The 20,531-nt window shown below is 43.6% G+C and overlaps 1 protein-coding gene across 4 annotated transcripts in view; it reads left to right on the forward strand.

Moving 5' to 3' along the window:
* The first annotated feature begins 6,963 nt into the window (after positions 1 to 6,963).
* Positions 6,964 to 20,531, forward strand: part of AFF2 (ALF transcription elongation factor 2) — a 400,785-nt gene continuing 387,217 nt past the window's right edge. For all 4 annotated transcript variants that reach the window (XM_089536318.1, XM_089536317.1, XM_089536319.1 and 1 more), the window contains exon 1: positions 6,964 to 7,126. In XM_089536318.1, coding sequence (XP_089392444.1) covers positions 7,080 to 7,126 — 47 coding nt within the window. In that variant the 5' untranslated portion in view covers positions 6,964 to 7,079. The remainder of the gene's footprint in view (positions 7,127 to 20,531) is intronic.

Raw genomic sequence — 20,531 nt, forward strand, 5'->3', positions numbered from 1 at the left:
ATGCAAGCTCATAGGTTTCTAAGGTACCACTGGATAATATTTAATACCAGAGCTTGAATAAATTACTTTTTGGATTCACTTCCCAGAATCATCCAGTGGCAGGGGATGCTGGAAGTCGTAGTCCCAAAAATAACTTTGTATGCTTATATTTTGATTTATACCCCACTCTTCAAATACATTACCAGGATGGTTTACTAGTGATTCCCAAACTCTGGCTGTTCATGTGTTTTGGACTTCAGTCCCCAGAATCCCAGACTATTAGCCAAGATGGCTGAGTTTTCTGGGAGCTGAAATCCAAAATATCTGGAAGACCAGAGTTTGGAAATCACTGGTTTCAACTGAAATACTTGGAAAACCATGAAATAATTTATACATTGGAATGATCTAGAAAGAGAAAAGCTACTGTATAACACAAATCAAAGGAAAACAGAACAAGAAGACCTGAAAAGGTTTTTGCCTGGCACCAGAAAAAAACTTTGAATGGGCTCCAGGACAAAAAATTCCTGACCAGGGAGTGCCACCATTGAGAAGGCCTTGTCTCTCACACACTTGACCCCCAGACACTGCAGTAGATGGAAGAAACCAAAGAAGAACCCTATCTAAGGCTATCAAAGTAAGGGCAAGCCGAGGTCCCAAATGGTCTTCTAAATACTATGACCCTTGTCATCACAATCTTGAAAGGTCATGTTTAGCACAACCCAGAAATGGACAGAGCCAGCACAATTGGTAAAGGATTGTTGTAATACGTTTGTCCAGTATCGCCACCATTAACAAACAAGCACCCCCACTTGCTGTAATGGGTAGTTTTGAGAAGCAAAAGGATGGATGTAGGTGGAGCTAAGAGGATATCAAAGAGCACCCATAAGAAGTGATAGAAAAGACCTTCTCCTTTCTTCTCTACCTTGTTAACCTGAGAGAAACAACGCATTTATGCCCTTAACCTGTCCCGTCTCTAGGGCAGTAGTTCTCAGCGTTTGATTCTTCAGATACTTTGGTCTTCATCTTCCAGACCATTGGCCTGACCATTGGCTGTGCTGTCTTTGGAGAACTGAGGGCCAAAACATCTCAAAACCTAAAAGCTGAGAAACACTGCTCTCATGAGCACAGGATGGTTGGTTGTGACCAATCGTCTTCATTTCTGATCCCAAGCATGCATCAAAAACAAGCTAGTGATGCCTTCCCACCCATAAGTGATAAGCTTGGTGACTATGATAGCCTCTGAGCATCACCCATGGTGAGAATGGGTCCTTTCCCAACTAGCATCCAATTCTCCTCATTTTGCTTCCCCTGCTACTTTCTTCAACATCACTGCCCTAGATTCATTGCTCCTGCAGATCTTTCTCCCTATAACTGCCTTTGGTCAAAGAGGAATCCCTAGCGTACCTTCCTCACTTGATTCTTTTAACAGTCTTCTGGTTAATGTGTGCAACAATTTCTCTAGATGTGGCCATCAGCGCTCTCAATCCTTTCAAAGGTCTCTGGCAGGCTTCCCAGAAAAGCAAGACAGGGGTCACTTGAAAGCGATTGCCAGGAAGGAGGATGGATAATGCTCATTCCAGCTATTTGCTCAGGACCCGACTTCCCCTCCTGCGAAATCAAACATGCCAGATTGTTCAATTCTTTAAAGAAAAGGAGTGACCAGAGAGCTTGTGTGCATGTGTGCGTTTCCTCCACTAAGGTTTTCAAAGCCTCACAAACCAGCTGAATGGTGACTCCAGAGCCAGGTTGTGCCAAAACTAATTCATCTAACAGTGCGGCCACATCTTTGCAACTGATTTTGCCTTTCTTGCTATCCGGAGGGTGGCACAGCCTCCTCTTGGAATGGGGCCATGTCTACTTAACACAAGCAAACATTTCTGACAGCAGAGGATAAAAACCATAGCAAAGCCGCCATGACAAACGATGCAAATTTCCCTCTTGGCCCCAGTGGGCAATTTAGACTTTCTTCTCAAGATTTAGGAAAAAGGTGTGCCATATGATGGGCAGAAGGGCAGCTATTTCAGATCATATGATTGCCCTGCAATATGTGGAAGCCTCAAAAGAAACTGAATGTTCTGTGATGGTTCTTTATCATCTAACCACTTGAGTGATCATTCATGTGTGCATCAGTTTTTCTCTTGAGGGAAATGGCTCAGTGCTATGGAAGTCTGGGAATTGTAGTTTTGTGAAACATTTAGCCTCCTCTGTCAGAGAGCTCTGGTGCCCCAACAAACTACAAATCCATAGCACTGACCCATGGCAGTGAAAGTGGTGTCCAACTGGACTATTTCTGCAGTGGGGATGCAGCCCCTGAGACATTTCCCCCTGCACTTCTTGGTGGGGAAAGCAGCAAAAAGGATCCAGAAGAAGGAAACAGTAATACGGAGAAGGTTCCACTTTGCACGGAAAGAGAAGTTGCTGCTAAAAGAAATCATGAGACTTGGCAAGCTGCAGACAGACAGATAAAACAGCAGAAAGGTTGTATGTAAGTCTATGGATGAGTGTGTGAGAAACTCTGCTTTAAATATACCATCTGCAGCTTGAAATGCTTGCTGGTTTCCAAGTGTTGAGTCCCACCCATGGAGGGCTGACACGATGGCACCTTTGTGGTATCAATGGCCTAGTTATGCACATTCTTTCCTAAACCGCAGTTTAATTTTACATCAGCTCTACACTGTGCTCTTTCTCAGCAAGTTGCATTGAGTCAACTAGTGTTCAACGTCAGGCTTATCTTAACATTTACATTACTAAACCGTGGATTAACTCATGTGCTACACGTTACATAAAAAGATTTACTTTCTTGTTTCGCTGCTGTTTACACAGCAGTGAGTGAAAAAAAAATTAGACATGAAATTGGGGTGTGGGGAATTGGTGATCGGCTTACACAGGAGCAGGGATTGCTCCAGTGCTGTTTTTCCCTTAGAAAGACAGAGAATGAAAGGACCAGTGTCTCTTTTGTTGCTTTTAAAAATGCTGCAACATGTGAGTTTGAAAAGCTCTTGGAAAAGTTACTTTTTCTGATTGCAACTTCCCAAATTCCCCCAGTCAAAATGCTAACTTTTCCATATTCTGCTGGGTAGGAACAAGGGAACCTTTAAGAAGTCAGACTATTGAGCTTTCTTAACCCCATACTACACCTTCCAGTGGTTTTGTAGAGAAATCTTTTTCAGGATTATTTCTGAGTATCAAGGTGGAAATCAAATGTATGCTATGCAAATCTTTGTTTATTTTTATTTGTTTGCATTTTTGCCTGCCTTGCAAAATCTTTCTCAGTTGATTATTTGTGGGCATCAAGGTTGGATCTAGAACCTTCTGCATGCCATGCAAAATCTTTCTTTGCATTTTTGCCTGCCATTCAAAATCTTTCCCAGGATTATTTTTGGGGTATTCAGGGTTGACTCTAGAACGTTTTCATGCCACACATGAACCAAGCAAGGGATGCTCCTTCTCCCATGCAGGGCCATGATCAGGGTCATTCCCATCAAGTCAATAGCCTTCCTGAAAAATGGAACAAGAACTACCTTCTTCCCTATCAACCTGTCTGAACTGTGAGGCCAACCAAGGAGGACCACTGAGATGCATGTCAAAAGACTGGCCCTTTTTGGAGAGCCAGCATGGTGTAGTGGTTTGAGCATTGGACTTTGGAGACTACGGTTCGATTCCCAGCTTGGCCATGAAATCTATTGGGTGACATGCTCTCAGCCTCAGGGAAAGGTAATGGCAAACCTCCTCTGAACAAATCTTGCCAAGAAAAACCCATGATAGGTTTGCCTTAGGGTCACCATAAGTTGGAAATGATGCGAAGGCACACAACAAGAAGATATTTAGCCTTCTCTATCCAAGAGCTCTGATACTACATCAAACTACAAATCCCAGGTTCCTATAGCACAGATGGCAGTTAAAGCCATGTCAACTTGCGTTGTTTCTGCAGTGCGGATGCATCCATAATCAAATCTGTAAAATACAAAACATCACAATATATACAGAACAACCCCCTTCTCTCTTCCCTCCCCCTCCCCATCCGTAGTATTCAATCCCATATAATAAATACCAATACATATAAACCAAGACAGACAAATGAACAAATATTACTCAGTACACTGAGGCAACATATACCTTTCTTACCATAGCAAGCTGTAAAAACAAAAGAAAATTGCAACATAGATTTGGTAAAGTAATGATCAGTGGATTTAAAGGTTAATTGAGCATTAACGGCCTGCGGTGGGGGAAAAAATAATCATATGGTGGAAGAAGCTAATTTAAAAAGGGGGATAAAATAGGAATAGTTAGTATATAACTGTATCTGTATAGATATTCATGTGCTCCCCCCCCCCCCCCCCGTGCTATTTCTTAACAGTGTTCGGAGTTGCTGCCATTTTCAGTGGCTAATGGGCTCTTCTATACATTTCAAATCCTATCACTTATGTGTTATGGGATTCCTTATGATGTTATGATTTTTTTTAAATACAGATATAAATGTTTGCATTACACAGATCAAATGTATCAGATATATACTGCCAATCGGGGTTATTGCCAAGTGTCCAATAGAATAATAAGTAGCTTATGCTATTTAAACTAGTTTTTAATAGGAACTATTTTGAAGTGAGCAAAGAATGGAGGCACAAGTAACAGAGATCTATTAGCAATGGTAGCTGGTGGCTCCCAAGTCTGTGGTGTGATGAATTCACTTTGGGTATTAGTTTAAAGAGCTATCCAAGATGGTGAAATTAGTAATCTGTAAAACTAACTGGATGACCTTGGGCAAGGCACACGCTCTTAGCCTCAGGGAAAGGCATTGATAAACTTCCTCTGAACAAACCTTGCCAAGAAAACCGTATCGGCCCTGGAAACCTTGGATCTTAGATGAGGCACACACTCTCAGCCCCAGAAAACCCCGTAGCAGGCTTGCCTTAGGGCTGCCACAAGTCGGGAACAACTTGAAGGCACGCAACAACAATGACAAAAGTGCTGTGAGAGACTTTGGCCCAGTACAGATCGCCGGTTTGCAGCAGCCAAAATTAGGGCTCGTGAGTGTGGAGTATTTGCACGCTCCCGAGTCCTAGCGCACAGTGGCGGCACCATCATGGCAGCCTCCCATCCACACAGGGCTGCCATGATGACGCAAGCACGGTGCAGCATCCACATGGCATGGCACCGTGCTGGTGCCATTGACGTGCCACAGTGTGCCAATGGTGCACTCATAGCGTCTGCCACGCTTGCCAAAAATAACCCACTTTTAGCGGGTTCTTTTTGGTGTGGAGGGACGCCATGTGGTTTGGCTGCTGTGGCGTTCCACAGCAGCAAAAACGGGCCCCTTCAGCCCGCTCTTTTGGGGAGGTCTGTTGAGCCCCTTAGTGGGGTATAAATACTCAAAATAATAAATATATACATAAGTGCTGTAGCTTCCTCCTACAAAATCCTGGAATTTGTAGTTTTGTGAGCGCTCTTTGGCAGAGAAGGCCAAAGACTTTGTAAAACTACAGATCCCAGGATTCTGTAGGATGGAGCTACAGCACTTAAAGTGGTGCCAAGTTGCATTATTTCTACAGTGGACATGCATCCTTAAAGTGCCAGACTCAGAGGACTCCAAAGAGCATCCCAGAACCAAGGAAATTCACAAACCAGAAGAAAGATAAGAGGGACAGGGAAAACAATGTTAAAAATCAGCGATATTATATTTCATACCCAGCTCTCAGTGGAGGGAGGCATGTGCAAAGCAAAGCTGCTTAGACTGCCTTATGCTTTGCTAGGTTTCCCCCCCAAATCCTGGCACTCCTTCCCAGCTGGCTTCTTTCGAGCTGAAATTGATGCCAGTGTATTAATACTCTGATTTTCCAGCAAAACACAAAAACCTTCACTCAAGATGGATAAAAATAATAACAGATTAAAACAAAGACTTAAAACCCCAATTAGTCCCAACTGGACTGAGAGAGATTATCCCAGTATAAAATACAATAGCTTTAATATAAAGCTATTGTATTTTATATTGGGATTTATTGTTTTAATGTGTAAGCCGCCCTGGTTGTGTTGCACAGAGAGGTGGGATATAACTAAATTTAATTATTATTATTATTATTATTATTATGGATGGCTGAATTGGTAGATGCAGGTTCTGTAGATATGGAGGGCAGACTGTCCATGGCAGATTATTATTATTATTATTTTCCAAATTTTATATCCCGCCTTTCTCCTGCAGTGGGACTCAAGGCGGGTCACAACATATCAACATATTAACATTGTATTTTTTGATATGTTGTGACCTGCTTTGAGTCCCACTGCAGGAGAAGGCAGGATATAAAATTTAGAAATAATAATAATAAATAAGAATAAAATTAATTAGCATCATCATATTTTGGGGTCATTTCCAGATCCGAAGTCGCCTTGAGTCCCTGTATTGGGAGGAAGGCGGGATATAAATAAACATGATGATGATGATGATGATGATGATGATGATGATGATGATGATGATGATGATGATGATGATGATGATGATGATGATGGAAATCCCTGCATGTCCAGAACTTCAGCTGGGCCAGAGGTTGGATCCAATGAGGAGAACCTGCCTAACATTTGAATGTATTGTGTAAGCCGCCTGGAATCCCGGCTTGGGAGCGAGGCGGCCTGGGATTCTAACGATTGTACTGTATATAAGTAGATAAATAAACAAATAGATAGCTGCTGCTGCTGCTGATACTGATGAGGAGGGTGCAGTTGTCGATGCGGCCGGCAGGGGCCGCTGTTCGGCCAGGCTCCTCCGAAGGAGGCAAAGCGAAGCCAAGCAGAGCAAGGCAAGGCAAGGCAAGGCAAGGCAAGAGCCCGGGCAGCTCCCTCTCGCTCCTCCCCCGGAGCCTCCTGCTCCTCTCTCTCTGTCTCTCGGAGCCCGGCACCGGCAGCACAGCAGCCCCCGGACCCTCCGCCGCCTCTTCCGCCCAGAGCATCGCCAGCCTCGGCTCCAGCAAGGCGGCGGCGGCGGCGGCGGCGGAGGAGGAGGAGGAGGAAGGCTCGCCCGGAGCCCCCTCTCCCTCCCTCCCGCCCGCCCCGAGGGAGGGTCCCCGAAGGGCTCTGGGCGGGCCAAGGGCCAAGAGGGGGCCCAGGGCACCATGGATCTATTCGACTTCTTCCGAGACTGGGACTTGGACCAGCCCTGGTAAGAGCACCCCCACCCTTCCCTCCTTCCCACCCTATTCTCCTTCCTTCCTCTCCTTTTCCTCTTCGCTTTCTTTCCTTCTCTCCCTCCTTCTTTCCCTTTCTCTGTCTGTCCTTCTTTCCTTCTCTCCCTCCTTCCTTCCTTTTCTCCGTCTTTTCTACCTTCCTTCCTTCCTTCCTTATTTCCTTCCCTCCTTCCCTGCTGCCTCCCTCCCTCCCTTTCATCCTTCCTTTCCTCCTTCCCTCCTTCTTTCCTTCTTTCACTCTTTCTTTTTCTTTCTTTCCCTCCCTCCCTCCTTCCCGCCTTCATTTTTTCCTTCCTTCCAGTCCCAAGCCTTGGCATGGAGTCTCTCCCTCTGCCCAGGGCCCCCTGGCCATGCCCCCAGTGGCACCCATTCTGCCCAGCCACCTTCTTCCCTCTTTGGGTCGGTTAAAGGGGCCTCTGTGGGTCTCTGGGCAGCCAAACCCAGGAGAACATCCGTCTTCTCCTCTTTTCCCCCTTTCTGTCTTTCCTTGGCTCCCACTTGCCCCGATCGCCAGCTCTGCCTTTGAAAAAAATGATCAATCATCATCATCATCATCATCATCATCATATTATTATTATTATTATTATTATTATTATTAGATTGGCAAAGGGGTTGTGCCCCTTAGGGTTATGTCCGCTTGCTAAGCTCATAAGGCAAGCTGTGTGCAAAAGCAATGGACTTGTGCAAACCCAGTCTGCCAAATGCCTTTTTGGAACTGTAGGTGAAGTACAGAGATGCTTTGCAAAAAGAAAGCTCAGCTAATACTTGATCATCATCCTCAGAGCCATCATCAGAATGATGATGCCTTTTTTATTATATCGCCTTCTCTTTCTGCCCGGTGCCACAGATGGAGACCCAAATGCCCCCAAGTCCATGTCAAAGGTGGCCCCAAGAGATGGGGGTCCCAAGGGGCATGATGGGCATCTCCTTCCTCCAAGGATGCTCGAACTTCCAAGCAGTCTTTGAGGCAGGCACAGTCGGGCAGGCAGCTCTCAAAATGGTAATGATTTTCCTCCTTCCTTCCTTCCTTCCTTCCTTCCTTCTCTTCTTCCCTCTTGTTTCCTTCCTTCCTTCCTTCCTTCCTTCCTTCCTTCCCTCCCTCCCTCCCTCCTTCCTTCTCTTCTTCCTTCCTTCCTTCTTTCCTTCTTTCTCTCCTTCTTTCTTGCTTTCCTTCCCTCCCTCCCTCCCTCCCTTCATTCCTTCCTTCTCGTCTTCTTTCCTCCCTTCCTTCCTTCTCTCCTCCCTCCCTCCCTTTATTCTTTCCTTCTCTCCTTCCTTCCTTCCTTCCTTCTCTCCTTCCTTCCTTCCTTCCTTCCTTCCTTCCTTCTCTCCTTCCTTCCTTCCTTCCTTCCTTCCTTCCTTCCTTCTCTCCTTCTCTCCTTCCTTCCTTCCTTCCTTCCTTCCCCCTCCCTCCCTCCCTCCCTTCATTCTTTCCTTCTCTCCTTCCTTCCTTCCTTCCCTCCCTCCCTCCCTCCCTCCCTCCCTCCCTCCCTTCTTTCCTTCCTTCCCACAATCCCCTGGCAATGCCAATGGTACCCATACTGGCTGGCCACCCGCTCCCCCTTGGGTCAGTTAAGTTGCAAAGGTGCCTCTGTGGCTCCTTGGGTAGCCAAGCCTAGAGGAATATTCTGTTTTATATTCTCTTTCAGTATTCTGGAACAATATTCTATTTGAATAGTGTAATAACCAGATTCTGTTGTAATGCATCACTTTGGCATGTTGTTAATTGTACTGTTCTTTAAACTGTAAGCTGCTCTCAGTCTCAATTTTGGGAAAAGAGCAAGATACAAATAAATGTAACAATAATAGTATTTATTTATTTATTTATGGCATTTATACCCTGCCCTTCAGCCCTAAAGGCTCTCAGTAATAATAGGAACCAAAAATCCCAATAAAGAGAGAATTAACAAGGGGGAAAAAATCCTTCTCCCTTCCCCATCTCTACATTTTACTTTATTTTGCTGGTGCTAGTTTGCCTCATTTGAACAAACATCTACATACAGATGTGTGTTTTCTGCTTTCCTTTCTTTTCTGGGAGCTATTGCTCTCTGTTTCATCCTTATTTTAACTCCAAAGTCTTGGAAATATACATGTAGTGCCTCAGTAGTCTTTTATTTCAAACCCCAGTCTTTCAAATGAAAAAATTCGGCCAAATTTTTACGGATGTGCCTTTACAAAAAAGTGCCAATCTGCTCAAACCTGTTCTCCTCAACTTTTAGGGAAGGGGGATTTTTTTAAAACTGGAAGTTGATGTTTGGGAAGCCTGAGTAGCATTGAAGTTGCGATTTGATGCTGTATTTAACTTGGAAAAGAGCAAGGCTTTGTTGCCCGTAAATATTTAGAATAGGATTTGCCAGGGTCTGGATTCATTTTGTGTTTGACTTTGCCAAGTGAATAAGCGAGTCCTGCCTGATGTGCGTTTTGCTGAGGAATTTAGGGAAATATCAATGTAAATATTATTGATGTTATTATTATTATTATTATTAGCTTGGTGAGTGGGTTGTGTCCATTAGACAAGGCAAGCGGCGTGAAAATAACCTGAATGGTGCAAACCTAATCTGCAAAATGCCTCGACGATATAGGCAAAGTACGGCATGCTTTGCAAAGGTAGCTTGGTTTAATGTGTCGGCATGTTAAACCATACGAGTTTACAATAACAATAATAGATTGTGTCCTTTTGCCAAGCGGCACTGTCGCCGCCTGGGCCGGGAATCCCAAATACCTGTCACGTTTTATTTTTCTGTCAATGTTTTTATACAGCCATTGAGACTCGCTCCTCAGGACTGTAAATTACTGATATCAGTATGAATCTGCAAACAGGCGTTGTGGATCTGGTGAAGTGTTTTATCAGCTCTGCGTAAACCGTCACATGGCGCTGCTTAATAACCGCGCCGTTGTTACTTAAAAGTAATAATCACAATAAAATTAGTCCTCAATTAAATATGCTGCTCCACAGTATCTTTACCCTGCCAAACTAATTTATTTTTGCAGACAGCTGATAATCGCTGTATTGCTACTCAAACAGCATTTGCATACAATTTGCCTAATTTATGGTGTGGGTAACATCGTTAATTTAATAGGAGCTGTTATAACAGAGCGTGGAGGTGTCATCTAAAGAGGTGTGTGGAGGGGGGGGAACAACATTGAAGCATGTTGCAATGTTTATCTAGAGTTCGCCATGGGCTGCGATGTATTTTTAGCCGATCGGCACGGCAAATGTTGAAAGGATGCATTCTAGGAAAAAAGGGACACCGTTCATTTGTCTCATTTCTTCTTCTTGAGCTTTCCCCCCTCTTTTTAAAAAAGAGACGCGGGGTATCAGACGGCAGTATTTTCTCTCGTTTGATGGCCACCGTTAGCTTGTTTTCTCCATGTTTCTTTTTTTAAAAGGAATATTTTGGTTGCTAGGTCATTGAGATTTCCTCCTTCCCTTCCAATTGTATTGATTTGTATTTATTTCTCCATATATTCCTTGGTTTGCAGGCTGTAACAAGTAGATACCTCAATTCCATGGGTTTTGGTTTATGTTGACCTGCTCAAGGAGGTCAGGTTAAAGTTCTGTTGATATTCACACAATCCTGACTTCTTTTGGTGAGAACAATTTGCCATTATCTGTATGCATTGATGTGCCCCACATTCGCATCATTTCATGTATACCTTTTTATTTATTATTATTTTGAAATGCATAAGGCACATGGCTCTCTCTTTGTTGGTTGGGAATTATTTATCAGCCGAAAGAACATGCTTTCATCCCGAAGTCAGAATTGCATAAAGAGCTTGTATTTTTTTGTTTTTAAAAAACCTTGGTTGTTGGCAGGTTATGTGTTTGCAATTGCGATCGGACGTTTACACCTTGGAAGCGGTTCATCTCTTGGACTTTAGCACGACTTATTCCTGAGTAAGGATATGCATACGATTTCCAGCCTGGACTAAATAGCGTGCTGTATTTTGTTGTGCATCAAGGGTTAGTTAATGAATTTACTTCTAGGAAAATTAAGTCCTGCCTGGAGGTAGGTTGCTGATATGCCTTAACAGGTTTGTGCAAATCTATGGTAAATTACGTCTGGGTGCTCCTTGGAGCATTAAGAGTCAAGTGCAACCTGAAAAAAGGTGAAGGCCTTCGCATGATTGATGGCAGTGTGTTTGTTTTAGCCTATGCATACGGCTCACATGTGTATATACGATTGGAAAGATGATATGGAGAGTTGTATGAAAGCATAAATATTTATTGTGGTGGAAATGTATATTGTAGCCTACCTGGGACAGAGAGCGTGTGGTTCCGATTTGTTTGTTTTCTCTCTGATTCACTTTGGAAATTAATATTGGCACAAGGCAGAAGTGGCGGGAACAAAACAACAACAATAAACATTTCGTGTAGAAGACACACAACTATACAAAAGCACCTTAGTCTCACCTGGCTAAGAGAAAGCCATCTCCTTCCTTGGCTATTATCAGCAAAGAAACACCCAAATGAATATTCTATTTATGTATTAATTCTTTTCCTTTGTTACTCCATTTTACCCTTGCAACATCCCTGTTAGCTGATATATTTGATCTAGGCTGCATCTTCACTGCAGAAATGATGCAGTTTGATACCATTTAACTGTCATGGCTCCATCCTATGGAACTCCGCGATTTGTAGCCTGTCGTGGCAGAAGAGTTCTCTGACAGGGAAGGCTACCTTACAAAACTTTCTTGTTGTTGTTGTTGTGTGCCTTCAGGTCGTTTCCAATTTATGGCGACCCTAAGGTGAACCTATCATGGGGTTTTCTTGGCAAGTTTCTTCAGAGGAGGTTTCCTCTGAGGCTGAGAGAGTGTGACTTACCCAATGGGTTTTCATGGCTGAGCCAGGATCCGCACCCAGGTCTCTAGAGTCATAGTTCAATATTCAAACCACTATGCCATGCTGGCTCCCGCTTACAAAACTACAAATTCCCAAATTTAACACTGAGCTAAGGCAGTTAAAGTGGTGCTAAACTGCATTATATTTGCAGTGTAGATGCAGCCTAAGATAGGTATAAATCCTATAATTTGATATCATAATTTCATATCATCTGGAAGGCCAAAGGTTCCTTTTCCCAGGCCAAGAGACATTGGCCTCAGGGCCCACGTGAGCCAAAATTAACACACTGTCCATGACTACATCACATTGGCTATCTTGGAAAATGATACAAGAGGCTGTATATTAATTCAAAATGTTACCACTTTATTTGCAATAGCCACTTACAATTTATATGTACAGTGTATTCTATTGCTTTATAATATTAGCATAATAGATTCCTGCCTGACTTGCTGCTTACAGAGTGAAATGTGATGTGGCATCTGATGGTGGCATTTGAGGGCAGGGAGAGAGATTGAGAGCAAGCGATGGATCGGTGTTGAAGAAGGGACCTTCCAGTCTAATGGTCAGCAATTAAAACAAAAAGGGCAGTCATTGCAGAGAGTAAAAGGGCCTTTGGATGACAGATCTGGAGTACAAAATCCCATGCCCATTTGGCATGTGTTTTATTAGCATAATCTGTGACATCCTATTTTTCAGGTGATGATGTGTGAATGTAGCAAACATTGCTATTCAAAGTGGGGGTCCAGGGACCGGTGCCATTGTACAAGTCATTCACTGGCAGTCCCTAGCAAGTTTCAAGGAAAGAAACAAACAATGGTAACAAATGGGCATATGTATGGCACTGGTTCCTGGCATATTTGTTTTAAAAAAAAACCAGTTGCTGGTTCCCCACATGAGACAGCTTGGGAAGGACTGATATAGTGAGCTTTGTGGCTTTAAATAAAATTGAATTATGCTCCTGCTTTGGTACTGTAGCCGCTATGCCGCACGACATTTAAAAACTGCCGCTTGGTAATTCCTGAAGATGAAATGTTGAGTTTCATAACTGCCCCCAGCACTGCCATTTCCTGGAGAAACAAAAGTCAGCAAAACCTTGGAAATTCCAGGATAGAAGTGTATAGGAGTGGGCAGATCTATGCTCAGATGGAAGCGCAGGATGACAGGGACAGTGGCCATCCTACTTTACCTTCCTTTCCCTCCCTGCCTTTACTTTTATCCATTTTCTTGAGTAGGATGGGAAGAAATGGAGTAGAATGACAAGTGAGGAAATCTCCCAGATTAAGCAAGACTTGGGAACACTTTGGTGCAAAGGATGGCACCTCTGTGGACTCAATGGGAAGCCTCAGCCAAACCATATTTGGCCGTGTCGACACAGAGGAAAAGGAACATTCCCCTGTTGTTCCTGCACTGACATGTTTAGATTATGTATGGGGCCAAAATAGGCAAAACCCAGCTCCTGTCCATGCTTCAGGACCATTCTCCAGAGTAGAAAGAGTCCCCATTTGCTCCGAATCAGACTGCGTGTCGGTGCAGGGACAAGAGGAGAAGTGTCAGCAGGAGGGTGGTTGGATGGAAGAGGTCACAGCAATGTCACTTTCAAGTTTTCATGGATCCTTTGGCTTATACTATGCTTTAATGGGACCAGGAGCAGGACAGGAGGAGGGAGTGTGTGGACAGTGCTGCCCAGTATCAGCCTGTTGTGACTGTTGGTTGTGCAAACATGTCTCCCTGCAGATCTAGAAGCCCCAATGATAAGTTGGGTTATCCCATCAGTGTTGACACAGACTCAGTTGCAGTCCCTTAAATGGAGTATATTCTAAGTTTGTTTATTTATTTATTTATTTATTTATTTATTTATTGACATTGAAGCCTGCCTTTCTTGCAGTAGTCGGATCCAATGTGGCTATGGTTATCATTCCTCATGTTATTTGGATAAAAGAAACAAAGCATGGAAAAATGATTCCTTTGGACTATACCTGCTCAAATCCCAGTGGCCATGCTAGCTAGAGTTGTAAAGTATGGGGATTCTGGGAGTGACAGTTTATAAGAGGAGCATTTCCAAGCATTGCTGAAAAGACTGGCCTGCCTTGCAAGGTCCTCCAAGCCTAATTTTGGTGATTTGTTTGTATGATCATAATCCGGTGGCATGTTTACTTGAGTATAAGTGCCACCATGTTGGATGAGCCTTAATGTTGGATGGGCCTTATTCCCAGGTAGGCTGTGTGTAATGCATAGGATCAACTATTCTCCGTAGAGCACACAAAGTTATGCACTGGGGATTTGGGACTTGGGATCTGCTACAATTAAAGTTGGTCTTCTTGGTATTCAGAGAAAGCACACTTGTTCAAAAGCAAATAAAATTCAATGGTGATGATAATGATTTTAGATAGACATCTGTGGTAGCCCGGTTACATCAGAGTCCGAGAATGGCCATTTATGCAAGGAGCTTAAACTTGCTTAAATGGTTACACAAATAGAAAGGTCAGAGGCCACTTTGTGGCAGTGGAGCTAAGAACAGGCCATCTATAGGCCAGGTCTCTTTCGCTTTCAGTCACTCTATCTCTCCATCTCTCCAACCCAGTTTTTGCATGTGCAAAACCTATGCCACCTTGGCCTCAGTGGAGTGTCCAGTCAAACAAGATTCCTCACCTGGGAAAGTGGAATCCTGCTCTGTTGCCAAACAAAAGTGAACTGTTTCAGCAGCAGCTTCTCCTGTTTGTGAGGTCTTCATCCAGACTTCTTGTCTCCCATCATGTGCTGCTGCAGAACACCTTTTCCATTGCTCTGCTTTATTCCCCTGAAGTACTGAATAGCTTGATAAACCCAAATCTGTCCCTGAAAGCTGTATCTGCTTAGTGTTTTTGATGAGCACCAGGAGAAGGTGGAGAGACCCCCCCCCCTTCCATTTTTGGAGGTTGGACTATATTGAAATATCGAACAAAATATACATTAGTAACACCAGCAAACAAACAAACAAAAATCCCATCTCCACTTGTTCTCTCTTAGAAAGTGTTTTTATATTGGGGATTTATGTTATGGATATCCTCAAAGGAATTGTTTAGAAACATTTTCACTTTCTTTCTGGATTTTTTCCCCCTTTGTATTTTTCCTCTTCTGTTTTGCAACGTAAAGAAATAACATGCCTGGATTCTGGTATGTGGTTGAGGGGATAGGGAAAATAAGCAGCTAGTCAAAGCAAAAAAATACCATCCGGGTTGAGGATTGGGAATGTAGGGATAAACCTTACAAATGATTACACCGTAACATACTAAATACTCCAGCCTTAAGAATCCCATTGCAGAGAATACTATGCCTAGAGTGGGACCTGATGCTGCATTGATGAAGCTGGTGAAATGTACACCTTGTTGCTTCCTGATGAACAATCCAAAAATGTTGTGACTTTAAAGATAACAGCAGTTAAATCATGGTGAAGAACAGCCAAGCCTTCTACAAATCATTGAGCAACGAAGAAACATGGGGGTGCAGTGGGGTGGGAAAGAAGCCATGGTTGTTGTTTTTTTAGAGGTTTATGTAGATATTGTCTGTGTTCTGTGAATATATTCCTCATGGAATATGCCAAAATCCCAGTGGCCATGGAATATGTATGTAAACAAGAATGTGTGAGATTGCTGGAGAGGGCTTCATATGCTCTTATATGCAAAGCATGTGCTCTTAGGACTTAGAACTCATGATCTCTGTGGACAAAGTTTCTAACTAAGGAATCTCAGGGAAGAGAAAGACCTCTGATATATATCTTTCAGTCTGACATACTTGGAGGCAGTATTTTCTTGATCAAGTATGGACCTTCCAAATGTTTTCAACCTTAGCCCCCATCAGCCCCAGCCTTAATGGCCAGTGGTAAAGGGTTATGGCAACTGTAGTTCAGTTCCCAGAAGAAGAAAAAACAGGTGCTGTAGGTTTTAATTCAGAGGAAGGAACTGGCAAAAACCACCTCTGAATATTTCCTGCTCAAGAAAACCCTATAAAATTCATGGGGTCACCACAAGTTTATGAACAATTTGAAGGCATGTACACACACAGTCCAAGACACTGGGAATCCATCTTCTAATCTAGGTGGATTTCAATTTAGGGCAGCTTCATGCATAAACTCTTTAGGGTTTGGCAATATTTATACTCAAGGTAACCAGATGTTTTCTAGAATGTTCCAAGGATGTGTTGCTGTACAACCCCAACTCTTTTACAGATGCTCAAGCTCATAGTAAAGCCTGGTCCATCTATGAGTAAGAACTTCAAGTCAATGTCATTTAGGAGTAAGGTGTCACAATGGCTAATAGAGTACTATCTCCGAGGTTGTCTAGAGCTTTGATGGTGACTTCTCTCAGCTTTGTGTGATGATGTTTTCTCTTTTGTGAGGAAAGGGTCTCTTCATGGCAGGGCTCATGGACCATGTGGACAACATCTTGAATGGACAAATCCTAATCCAGTGAAGGACCTCAGATCTAAACCCTGGAGCACCACAGGAAGACAATGTCAAGAATGGGAAACAGTCTCCCCTTTTCCTCTTCATTGATTATGCCATGGAATGCCCTGGGCCTGACTCAGAGGCACAGTCAGACCCTGAAGACATGGAGGAGGCAGAGACAGGGGCAGATCTCGGGTTGCCTGGATCTGCAGTCCCAGAGGAGGCTCAGGAAGCTGCAGAAGGAGAAACAGATTCTGTGGACTCTAGGCTACAGGTGCTGGGACCTGTGGAGCAAAGACAGGTCAGGGAGTCTTTGAGGCCTTCTTCCAGGCTAAAAGACAAGAGGAGAGCTAATAGGTTTCATCTGAGAGAAGCAGAGGCCTTCTTTTCAGCCAACAATTAGTCTTGTTGTTCCTGATTTTCCTTGCTCTTGGACCCAAGTTATCTGACCTCTGGACTTGCCTAGTGACTGTGCTCTTGCCTCTGCCCAGGGATGTAGCTAGGATTTTAGGAAGGGGGGGGGGGGCAGATGCAGCAGCACACACCATTCATTTTTCTAATGGAAGGGGGGGTCCGGACCCCAAGAACCCCCTCCTTGGCTACGTCCCTGCTCTGCCCTTTGCTGTGACTGACTGGCTGATATTGTGTGACCCTTGAACTGGACTATGGACTATTCCTTGTATATTCCCCTGCTGTGCTGCTCTCTGTAGAGGTAAGCAGGACAGACTAGTAGTGAGATGACCAGGTGTCCTACTTTACAGAGGACAGACGTCTCTTTGAAGGTATTCTCCTTTATTTGTATAGCCAGCCAATCCAAACTCTTCCAAAAGATGAAGACTCCAAAGAAGGTAGAGCAGGAGTCTTAAAGTTGCCCATCAGTGCTTACCATCTGGATTCCACAGGCCATTTGGGCACCTTCCCCACTATGGTAAGGTGCATTTCTATTTACTTTATAGCCACTCTTTCCAAGTTTGCATTCTGCTTATAAATAAGGGTATACATTTTTTCTTACAATTTCTGACCTCTATTGCTCTTTTCTTTTTAGTGATGTATTGCCTCCTTCCTTTTTTCCCTTCCTTTTTTTGAAATGCACTAGGTGAATGGCCAACTTAGGTGTGTTACACACGCGCCGAAAGTACGTGCTCTGCACATACTAGGGTTAGGAAGGGGCATATTAGGGTTAGAAAGGGGTGTCTATTCTAGACGCCCCTTAACCCTAGTACGCACGGAGTGCATAGAAAATGTCGGCGCCCTTCTACATGGGCGCCCCCATCTTGATGTTGTGGATGCATAGCAATTGGACATTGCACGCACGTAGCGTTCTGATGGCGTGTGGCGGAAGTGACGCTGCCAGTGCATGACTAGTGCCTCGTGGTGCCACTTCCGGGGCGCAAAAAGAAGCACCATTTTCGGGCTTCTTTTTTGCTGTGTCTGGGAACCGCGTGGTTTGGCCGCTGTGGTTCCCGGATGCAGCAATCGGGGGTGCCGGCAGACCGCCACTTTCAGGCGGTCTGTAATGCGTCTTAGTTTGGAAATAAGCTCCTTCTTGCCTTTTTCGGCCATCCAAAAAGTTTTGCTTTGCTCACTCACAGGTCTACACTGCAAGAGTCATTGTTTTACAACCCTGGTCTTGTGGAAAGGTCTATGCTTCTGTCAGATGGGATTACCATCCCCTTTGCCTTTAGGAAACTGATGCCAGATATGTCCACTTTGGTTAGTATGAGTAAACTTGAAAATAGCTTCCACTTTCAGCTTCAAGAAGGGATTAACAAATAAAATAACTTGGAAATGTCTGCTTTTCAAAGCCGGCTGGCTAATGGTGCTTAGTAATCAAAAGAGTTGTTTAAATTGTTCTCATGTCTCTTGGCCATGAACTCTCTGACCCTAATTATCTACAGACTAATGGAGATATCTTAAGATAAAAGGATGACATTAAAAGGGTGGAGGGGGGAGAAGAGAGAGAAAACAAATTCCTTGTCAGCAGGGATTTGAAGTCCGCTTCAGATAACTTCTAATGATTTCACTGCTTTCAGTTGGAGAGGTCTTAAGGAGAAGTGAGTTCCACTGGGCTCAGTCAAGCTTATTCCCTAATGTAGACTATATGCCTTACAAGTGTAGAAATCTTGTTGTAAGAAGTGCTTGTCTGGAATCGAATGGGTTAGTCCCAACTGGAGGAGAACCACAGATACAGTTGTGAAATGGTCAGTCAACACATAGGTAAATCCTATATGCTTCTATGGGTCTACTCTGGTTGATACTGTGAATAGAATTTAGGCTGACATCCCTGGATCTGGTTCAAGCAAGCATCTGGTTGCTTACCTGTGACAGTTTGGTGAGATTCTAGTTTTTCTATTTATTTATTACATTTATATTGCAGCTTTTTCCCAATATACCCAAAAGGGCTTATACAAGTGAAAATAAAATAGCTAGAGAAATATGTAGAGAGAGAGAGCATGGTGTAGTGGTTTGAATGTTGGGCTATGGCTCTGGAGACCAGGCTTTGAGTCTAAGGCCCCATACAGACAGGCCAAAATAAAGCTGCTTCAGGTCACTCTGGAGTTATGCTGTTTAAATGTTGCATGCATTTTAAGACTCCAGAAGCTGCACCAAAGCCATGATCCAATCCTAAGGACTGGAGCACAGCTTTGGCACAGCTTCCAGACTCTTAGGACACATGTATTATTTAAACAGCATATCTCAAAACTGACCTGAAGCAGCTTTATTTTGGCTTGTCTGTATCAGGCCTAAGATTCAGTGATTGAGTCGGCCATGTAAACCCACTGGGTGAACTTGGGCAAGTCACACACTCTCAGCCTCAGATGGAGGCAAAGGCAACTTCCCCTCTGAATAAATCTTGCCAAGAAAACCCCATGGCAGCTTGACCACCAGAATCCCCTACCAATCTTGCATGACCAGCAAAACAGAGAGGACAGCGAATAGCAGCTAACTCTGCTTCATCAGATACCCCCAGCATGTGTGTGTTTGGGTTTGTTTTTTTTAGCATAGATCTATACATTTGATATTCAAAATGGATATCATGACAAATGTGGAGGATGCATTTTGGGAGAAGCATTCAGGTGGTCTCTAAAAGTTTCAAAATGTTTTCATTGACTTCTGGAAGGTTTACCTTGGCTGGCTGTTTCATTTCACACGTGCCTATGGTTAGTTTGGAAGAAAAGGTTTGCTGAAACATGTTGAATTGCTCTTCCCTTTTGTAACGTAGGCGCCTATCTTTAATCTTACTGTGTTATTTCTGCTTCTGGTACCAAATTTTCTGTTAAAGGCGTAGTGCCCAGGAGCACATCTATTTCATTAACTGAAATATACTTGTAATAAAAAGATATTTAAAAGCAGTGCAATTGAAAACAGTAGCATACCCTACTAAATGTCCTGGAAAAGGCCTATCAGAGTAAAAAAAAGTCTTTACTTGTTGAGGGACAATAAGAAAGGGGCCATTCTCGCCTCCCTAGGAATGGAGGTCCTGAGCCTGGAAGTGGCCACCAAGAATCATAGAATAATAGAGTTGGAAGAGACCACAAGGGCCATCCAGTCCAACCCCATTCTGCCATGCAGGAAATTCAAATCAAAGCATCCCTGACAGATGGCCATCCAGCCTCTGCTTAAAGACCTCCAAGGAAGGAGACTCCACTACACTCCGAGGAAGGAGTGTGTTCCACTGTCAAATAGCCCTTACTGTCAGGAAGTTCCTCCTAATATTGAGGTGGAATCTCTTTTCCTGCAGCTTGGATCCATTGTTCCTGGTCCTGTTCTCTGGAGCAGCAGAAAACAAGCTTGTTCCCTCCTCAATATGATACTCCTTCAAATATTTAAACAGGGCTATCAAGAAAGTCCTATCTTGCATTCCCACCAGATCCAGATGTATCTTCAGAACTGATGGGAATGAAAGAAGGATCTCCTCAAGATTTTAGGGTCTGGACAGATTCATATCAACATATATTGCTAGTGTAAACAAGTATGGGAAGGTGTTCTGCATTTTCTTTTTGCAAACATATTTTCAAGGATGAGATTGAGCATGCCTGTTAGGTAGGATCTGAGGAGTTGCCTTATATTCTTTTGTTTGAAGAACCATTGTTTGAAGAACCATTGTTTAAGA

The sequence above is a fragment of the Sceloporus occidentalis genome, unplaced genomic scaffold (assembly GCF_023333645.1).
Source record: "Sceloporus occidentalis isolate IW3139 unplaced genomic scaffold, rSceOcc1.0.p SCAF_8, whole genome shotgun sequence".
NCBI lineage: Eukaryota > Metazoa > Chordata > Lepidosauria > Squamata > Phrynosomatidae > Sceloporus > Sceloporus occidentalis.